The following is a 9,233-nucleotide window of genomic DNA, read 5'->3' on the forward strand; positions in this document are numbered from 1 at the left end:
ATGAGACAGGAATACTTACAGAAGGTAGCAGGGCAGATCTAAAATATCAAAAGTCTTTAAAGATTGGATGGAGTAGGGGTTATTTCAATAGGATAAACTAACAATCCCCAAATTTACCTTCTCCTATTTGGTTTTCTGCTGTTCATACTAAGCAAGGTTTTTAAAGTCCTGGAAAGATTTTTGTGTCATTGAAATAGACAGAGAATGGTCACATCAGTATAATACAGACCTTATGAGAGCTCTACCAGCCAAAGGCCCTCAGCTGGAAGAAGTTGTAAGTTGTTGTGTGGAACCTTGTTCAGCATTTTAAAAATTTTCTGTTGATCATTCTTGTCTTACCTGCTGCAGTTTCTGTGTGTTCTGTGCACATTGCTTTATTTTTAATATAATATTAAGGGAACTATTTTTCAAGTGTTAAGCGTATCATAGACTGCTAGTTAAGATTCAGAGCACTGATTGATGGAGTCCTTTTTTTTTTTTTTTAAATGTCAACTTAGCTGCCAGATATAGATCTCTTGTTGAGCACAGAGTTTTTACATCTTTCTGAGATTTCTGACTGGAACAGCAACATGATTTTTATCAATTACTCCTTTTTCCAGATTGATGATACAGATGCAATGGAAGATGTACATTCCTTACTGACAGATGTTCCACCACCTTCTGGTATAGTTAAAACATATTTTTCTAATTTATACTGTAGGCTGCAAAATGACAAAATAGAACTGTTTTTATTAAAGAAAACGTTCAAGAGTAACAGTGAAAATATTCTTAGTGTTTAGCTTGTCAGATATGCCTGTGAAAAATAAGTCATTAAGCCTTTTATTGGGATTGTTGCTTACTGAAAACTGAAGTAAACACAGTATTTGTGTGGCATTTTGTAGTTCACTGATTTGTACGGTTGTTGCTAATTTGTTGTTACTTCATATGGGTATAACAATTGGATCTTTTCTACTAGTAATCCAGTTTCTGAAGATTTCTAGACTGAATGGCTAATTTGTAGGTTTCAGGGTCAATGAAAGCAGAATTACAGGGAACAGAATGGTCTTTAAGTATTTGTAGTGAGCAATTTACCCTTACAGCGCTCGTGTTCAACAAGTGCATTTGTATTTTCCTTGCTTTGTGATTGTGCCATGCAGTCAATTTAAGGCTTTGTTCACTGCATTTGTAGTCCATGCTGTTAAAAAGGCAAAGTCCAAAATTACTTGGAATTCTTAAATCACCCACAGCATTTTTATCCAAGTCAGTATTGGTCATTTTCTGTAGAAGGCAGTAAAGTCAAATAATAGAAATAGTTTCTAATTTCTTTAGTGTTTTTTATAGATGTATTTTTAAGTGTTGCAGCATGAGAACATAAAACTGATTAAAGTGAATAATTTTCAGAATTCAATCATGAGACTTGAAATCGATGCCTTTTTATTTCACAGTATGAATATGAATGTTGGGGCTGCATTGCTGACAATAGAACTCTGTGAGGTGTCCGTTTAGTTTTCTGCATTTAAAAATTATTTAAGAACCCAACATAGGGGGACACGTACTGAATCACTCAGTGTCTGCTTGCTGATAGGGATCAGGCAAGAATGCATATTGCATTAATGTGTAAGAGCAAGGGGGGGAAAAAAAATCCCACAGAACAGTATGCTAACAGTTCATAGTTCAACAGCATCCTGGAAGAAAGTTACTCTTTGTAAACAATAGCTTTTGTCAAACTTTGCTGTGCCTTTGGCTGTTTGCGTGTTAAGCCCATGTGCGCATTCAGTGTTCACACAGTTTTGCATCAGGATCTGTACCCAAGTAAGAGCCAGCTTCTTACACTTGGTTTGTATCACCCCAACTTTATTTGGTTTTTCCTTTTTCTTATATTGGGAAGAACAGTGAAGCCTTGGTTTGTATCAGTCTTATTTATGCTATTTGTGGTTGTATAAATACCTGTCATGTCCTTCTCGATGGAACTCCTGGATCTGGATAAAAGGCTAATGTAGTTGTCTGTTACATGGAAGTTGCTCTGTACATTTGGTCGTCCTTGTCCTCCCTCTCCTATTTTTTTGAGTTTCCCCATGTTTCTTCTGAGCACATAGCTGTTCCCTTCCTAATAATAACTCGTATCAGTATTTATCATTTTGAGTACTGTTGAGCTCAGAACTATCCTTGTCATAGTTATCTATTACTACCACCGAATCTTTTATTCCTCATCGATTATCCCCTGCTGCAGTTGATTTTACTGCACTAGAATAAGGCCATCGGCAGTCACCTCATTTTATCCTCTTTTGCGGATGAGTTGTGAATATGTTTGAAGCATACAATCTTGAGTTACAGATGTCTCCACTGTGAAAATTGAGCATTTATTTTGACCCTCTCTTTGCAATCTTACAATAATTGTATTTCTTTCAATGGTACTCCATTCTACCTTTCAGTATTTTAGTTTCTTAAAGAGTCCTTATCAAATGTTTTTTGATGTATCAGTCAGATGCCTTTTTGTCTACGTGCTTGTTGACAGCTTGTGAGCCATGACTGTTACTTAGAAAAGCGGTATCAGCTCCTCTGCAGTGTCTTGTTTTTCCATCTGCCCATGAATTTCATTTTCTGGAATAACTCTTATGGGCCAGTAATACAGATATCCGTACTAGGCAAGTTAGTAGGTTCCAGTCACTAAAAGCACCTCACTACCTGAAGATTAAAGAATCCTCTCCTCTGGTAGTGGAGTAATTTAAAATTAAGAGTTCAATCCTGATTAGTCAGCTGTGTCATCTTTTGCCTTTGCTGTTGATTATACGGATCCTTATTCTTCATTTGCCTATTTGTTCAGTATCTCCTTCAGACACTTTTGTTTAGGACAGGTTCTCTGATGAAAACTAAACAAGGGACTAGTTTTCCACTATTGTGGAAAGCTCCACTACCGTGGTGAACATTCATATAAAAAAAAAATAAATAAAAATGCATGTTTTCCACTATCATGTTATCTCTGCATATTCTTTCTATATCTTACTTGACTCTTCAACAAGATTTCTTCTTTTGATGTTCTGAAAGAAAATATTAATATTTATACCTTCCACAAGCTGCTACACAATTTCTTTTCCCATTTATTTTGTGCATTTACATAGGCCCTACCAGACTTTTCTCTTTTGTGCTCATTTAGTTATATCTTTAGATTTTCAACATTGCCTGTTTGCTGTTGATAACTTCCTACCCTGCTGTTTAGTCATTATACTTTTTTTTTGTCTTTTCAAGTCTCTGTTAGTAAGTGTTACATATTTGCACTCAGTCTCTACGTAGTATCTTTTTAGAGCATCTCTGTGCTGTCTGTCAAAGGTTAGCTTTGTAGCTTTTTCCTATCACACCTCTTGAATAAGTTCCCTTATTTGCACGTAGTTTGTCTATTAGAAACTAGGCAGAGCAGTAATGGATTTTGGATGTTCGCCCTTCATATAAGAATGCTTAAGTGTATCTTGATCAGAGCTAAAAAACTCCTTTGAACGCTTCTCCCTGCTCAGGACCAGCTAGTCAGCAGTTGCTTGGTTTGTGGGTTCCACAGGGAGTGGTTCTGTGAAGCAGTCGGGGAGCGTGTCTCACCAGTTAGTCTTAGCATCAGATGACATGAGTTACCCAGTCTCCACGGGGAGCAACTCTGTGTTGCATTTCATGCCATCGCTCGTGTTGCTTAACATGATGATATTTCTGGCCTTGCTTTTTGGTGGTTGAAGAAATATTCAGAATAAGAATTCTGTAGTGAATTCATGTTTTAAAAGTGGTGAGTTCCATCTTCCCTATCCAATTTTTCACTGCAGTGTGAATAACAGAATGCATGTTTTTCTTTTGTACGTTATATTGTATTCTTCAGATGCTATGTTTTTTGAATGTTAGTCTTATTTCTGGTATATTATTCAATATTGAAAAACACATGAGGAAAAATACTTGCAAAACATCAAGTAAGGTCACATATGTTTCTTAAAAGTATATTTCGGTGTGCAACATAAGATTTCCCCAATATTTTCTTTACAGGTTTTTACAGTTGCAACACAGAAATTATGCCTGGTATAAATAACTGGACACCAGAAATTCAAGTAAGGTTATTCAAAGAAAAGCAAACCTTTTTTTTTCCAAATTGTGTTGAAATATGCTGTAGTAATTTAAATATTTACTAGAGATCACTAATTTTAAAAGATAAATTAAAAGGATACACTTGCGTTAGAAATAAAAGTAGTGTTTTGGTAAGAAAAACAGGGTATGAGAACCTGTTTCTTTGTGGGTTTTTTCAATGCTGTTATCTAATTGAGAGCCTGGTACAAAAAATATAAAAATTAGAATATAATTATACTAAATACAAACTTTAAGGTTTTGGGCATTTTTAAGAGCTTGGCTAGATTTTGAAGCTTCTTAGAAGAAACAAATTGTTGACTGTGTTCCTTAGTGTGAGATACTGAATATGATAACATTAATAGGTTAAGATAAATAAGAATTAGATAAAGCCAATCCAGTGAGTAGGGAAAAATTTCATTTATAATTAAACATGTTGTTCATGTTTGTAGAACACAATTCAGTCTCATATAGAGAGTTAAAACAGATCTAAGTGAGCTTTTACACCTAATTGGCACAATACAAGACTGTACTTTGCAGAGGCACAGCTTAAACCTGAAAACAATATGACTGCACCAGCAGCGTACTCTCAGGCTGATGGGATTGCCTGTGCATCTGTATATGACATTCCATTATTGTACATAATGAACATATAATTTTCAACAGCAGTTAACAAAATATGTAGCCGGTAGAATGACTCCTTTAAAATATGTAGCCGGTAGAATGACTCCTTTATGAAGGAAGTAAAAAGAACATAGAGTATTTAATATCTTGCTTAATCACTTGTTTCATATAATCGTATACATTAGTTCATGGAAAACTTGCCTTTTGTTTGTAAAATTTCATGAGCAATAAGCACTTTGCTTGACTTACTGTTGCTACAGTTTCTTCCTTTTCGTTCCATGCCCCTCCCCCTCCATGTTATGCATTATTTGCTTTATTTATGAATTTGTTTTGGTTTTAATATAACATACAGTCATATCTATTGGATAAAAAATAAGTGTGTTTCTTTCTAATTCAGATGTTCACAGCAGTAAGAGTATCCCGATTAAGCAACATTAACCTAACAAATCAAACGCTTAATAAGAACTTCAATGATCTCTGTGAGAATCTGTTGAAGGTAAGATCCTTATTTCAAACATTTTTTTGAATTATTCAAATGGAAGCAAAGTAAAACCTGGCTATACTGAAAATAGTATTTTCTTCATAATTACTTTTCAGAATTAGTTTACAAAGTGTCTGTAATTAGTGTGTAAGCTGCTCTGAAGATAGATTCACCCTTCTTACCATGTTTAGGATTTCCAAAGCTTTTTCAATTGGAATGAGTCCTTTGGATTGGTAATGTACTGTAGAAACAGAAGTATAAAGACTGCTGCACAGCAGATTGCATTCTATCCTGACTTTTCACATCTGTAATTATTCTTCAAGAAAAAACTAATATGATTAGATGATTTCTACTACGAAAAGAGATTTGATCTTTAATCTTGCTGAAATAAACCATACATTTTTTAAAGTAACACAAATAATGTCTTGTCTTCAACAGAGCTTGTATTTTAAACTACGGTCTATGGTTCCCTGCTGCCTTTGTCATGTAAATTTTACAGTTGCTCTACCAGAGGATGAATTAGTTCAGGTAAGTAAACTATTTCTTTTGACTTCCAGCATGTAGGCATGCCAGTTTTGGCCTTGAATTAACATTTGCTGCTCAGAGTAAGCTAGGCTGGGATTTCATTTACTAGTGTGCCTGGCGAATTCTGAAATACAACTTAAGGCCATAATCTTTGGTGAATAAAAAGGATGACATATGGATTTCACCAGTTTTGAGAGTCACGGGACTACGTGGCATTTCATGAGCGTAGTGCATCTGAATAGTGTGTGTCTTTTTAGTTAGACAGGAAATGAAAAGCCCTGATACCCATTAAAAGGTGTTACCGCATTGACTACAAGAATATGGCACACTAGTTTTCTAAGTATGTTGTCATTATAATTGTCTGATTTTTTTCTTTCAGTTTCAATATGGTACGATATACTTCATTATTTTTAAATAAAATGTTTTCTTCAGAAGTATAATATCATTCTTGTGATCAATTAAACATCTCTTTCTCTCTCTCTTACAAATATGATGATAATGAGATTTTATGATTCTTTACATCAGTTCACCAAGAAAGGAGGAAAGAACTGATGAACAAAATCATAAATATGGGACAAACACTGTCACGTGTATGTTCTAACAATGGACCGTAGTATTACCTTCTATGCTTTGCTGTGAAGGATGTTTAATATGTCTACTTAGATGATTTTTTTCCCCCCTATTATTTGTCTGTGGAAAAAGCTGGCTTTTTTGCAAAAATATTTTTGCAGATTGCACAAGAGATTAAGTTCCCTAATATGCCATATATTTCTCACTTGCAGATTGCAGTCACAGCTGTTGCAATTACATTTGACAAAAACCAAGCATTACAAGCCAACAAAGCCCCTACAGAAAAATCACAGCAAAGAGGTAAATGTTGTGAGGCATGTAAAGATAAGAGAGTATCTTTTTCTTTCATATTTTTTTCCCCCAGTACCTCATGAGCCTACGTTTTATTTTCAGTTACATACACACATTTTTATGGGGAAGTTTGATATGTAAAGTCATACATAACACAGAGGTTTTTAGAGTTCATATATGTGACCTCCAAGCAGGATGACTTCCTTATCAAGTATTAGGTATTTGCTTGTACGTAACCAACAAACTTATAGTAACATGAAAAAAAAGTTTGTTATTTCCTTATTCCATCTACCATATTTTTCTCTATAGAATTAGTGTAACAGATGATGACACTTCATTGTATTTTGAAACGTGGTGTAAGTCATTAGAGAAGACTTGTTCTTGCAGGTAGCAAATTTTGTCCTTACTTCAAGAAGGCAGAAAATAAATTATTCCTACTATTCTTCAGAAAAAAATCCCCCAAACCCTTAAGTAGGTCAGTTATATTTTCAAAGATCAGTGAAGCATATAGCATTATGGAGGGAATAGAAGAGGATACCGCAATCTCCACATGTCATCTTAATAATGAAGCACCATCTTATGCTAGAAATGTATGTGTGCAATCTGGATATGGGAATTTAGACAGAACTTTAAAGATACTCCATTCTGAAGAATTGAATTATGTAGTAGAACAGAGCCATGTGTTTCTAAACATCAGTTATACCTTACTTCTTAAATAGTAACAGTAAATTGTTTTCTTTCATGTGAAATAAATCACATTACTTTTTACTGTAATGTGTAGCTAACTCGGATCCAACTGCAGTATCAAATCTAAAATACATGAATTGACTTAATACTTTTTCCTGAAAATACTAAATCGAATTCTGTGCACTGGAACACAGGTTCTGTTCAGTTTTGCAGCTGGATTTGTTGTCAGACATCTACCTGTTCATACAGAACCGCATCACTCTATGCATATGCTGAAAAAATCTGTTCCAGTCAGACCTGACTAGACTGAACCTGTAGTGCTTATTATTACTGGCAAATCTGATTTGGGGGGTTAATTATCAATTTGGTATGTTTTCTTTGTTGAAGCATCTACAGACAATGAAGAACAGCTACAATTTCCATTGGAACTTTGCTCTGATCCCCTTGCTTCTCAACCATTCTCACCAGCTAAAGGTCAGTTAAATGGAAGAATGCTGAACTATTGTTTTTTACTGATTTTGAGTTCTGCTCTTTCATTATTGCAGCAGCTTTAAAATGTCTGTACTTTCACATGCTATAAATATTCTGCGCTACCTAAGCATAATGGATGTGTTCACTCCTAAAGTCAAAGTTTTTGAGAGTCACATAAGATGGACTGGCTAATACATCTGTAAATGTTCTTTTGTAGATTTTTTATCTAGACAGATTTCTTCTACCTTTGCATTTAGAGTATCGAAAATGCTGCCAACCACTGGGTGTTGGGTGTCATTTGACTTAAAGAATTGTAAATTACATAATAATTAGGCTTGCCTCATACTGCTTTGCTTCTGTAAATGGCCCTTATAAAATAAATCCACGTATTGTTAGCCTCAAATAATTAATCTCATAGTTTCCATGGTGGGAAATACTTTATCTAGCACGTACTGCTTGTTCAGCTGAGCAAAATTGTATGCAAATTTCTTTTTAAGTGAAGGAGACTGAACTTATATAGTAAACAGTGTGTACAGTGCAGCATATTTTAACTGTTGAAAAGCTGCTTTATTTTACCCGAGATAGAACTGCACTGAAAGAATAGTTGTCACAATTCTTCTATGACTGTATTAAAAATTAGGTCGTCATTCATTGAAATCAGTTGTCTTTACTTCCTTCTCCTTTGGTGGGATTATTTACCCACCAAAATAGCTAATGATAGGAAATTTAGTATTTGTGAATTATTGTAAACGTTCTTTTACTAAAATGTTAGGGAGCTTCCTTTTTTGCCTATTGTACAAGTTTTATAAAGGAGGGTGCCTACCACATTTACTTGTATTTTCAGAGGTCAGTTTAATTTCAGCAGTAATATTCTTGCTTTTTATTTTTTTTTTAATGCATTTGTGTGTGCTTAACTTTTAATTGGCCACATTATGATACTGTTAAACTTTATTCTTCAAAAAGAGGAGCTATCCAGAAATTTCTGACTGGTGTCTTTTTCACTGTTACTAGGCAGTGCTACTTGTATAATGGGCACTGGCCAGTAGAGGGTAGTCTGCTCACGTATATCACTTTTCCTGATGTTCCTCACATTCCATATTGTCCTGTACATCACTTTGGAGGCTTTCAACTAGATAATTTTCATCTATCATTTCTATGACAAGTAGACTCGAGGTTTCGTTGTCATTACATTTACTTAGCAGCTTATTTAATATATTGATACCTTTTTTACATACTTCTCTGTAGGATTGTTATTTTAAAAATGTTTGTATACAACCTTATAAAGTAATGACCTCTAGTAAACAATCATATTATAATTTGCAAAACAGATTTAATAAAATCAATTATTTATACCAATTTATTATGTGCTATCAACATACCTGTTATAGTATATATAGAAGATTTTTTTTTTCTCATATTCTACTCTAAAAATTTTTTTTATAAGAAGAAAGCTGTTGTACTGTACTACATGACTCTGCTCATATATCATCTGAATGGAATCCATTTTTTTTTA

At 34.3% G+C, this 9,233-nt stretch overlaps 1 protein-coding gene across 1 annotated transcript in view; it reads left to right on the forward strand.

Annotated features, from left to right (window-relative positions):
• Positions 1 to 9,233, forward strand: part of C2CD5 (C2 calcium dependent domain containing 5) — a 55,547-nt gene that overhangs the window by 39,701 nt on the left and 6,613 nt on the right. The window contains exons 12-18 of the mRNA XM_035888516.1: positions 600 to 663; positions 3,997 to 4,058; positions 5,093 to 5,191; positions 5,615 to 5,704; positions 6,484 to 6,571; positions 7,637 to 7,727; positions 7,980 to 8,001. Of these exons, the coding sequence (XP_035744409.1) occupies positions 600 to 663; positions 3,997 to 4,058; positions 5,093 to 5,191; positions 5,615 to 5,704; positions 6,484 to 6,571; positions 7,637 to 7,727; positions 7,980 to 8,001 (516 nt within the window). The remainder of the gene's footprint in view (positions 1 to 599; positions 664 to 3,996; positions 4,059 to 5,092; positions 5,192 to 5,614; positions 5,705 to 6,483; positions 6,572 to 7,636; positions 7,728 to 7,979; positions 8,002 to 9,233) is intronic.

The sequence above is a fragment of the Egretta garzetta genome, unplaced genomic scaffold (genome assembly GCF_000687185.1).
Source record: "Egretta garzetta isolate BGI_Z169 unplaced genomic scaffold, ASM68718v1 scaffold81, whole genome shotgun sequence".
In the NCBI taxonomy this organism is placed as follows: domain Eukaryota; kingdom Metazoa; phylum Chordata; class Aves; order Pelecaniformes; family Ardeidae; genus Egretta; species Egretta garzetta.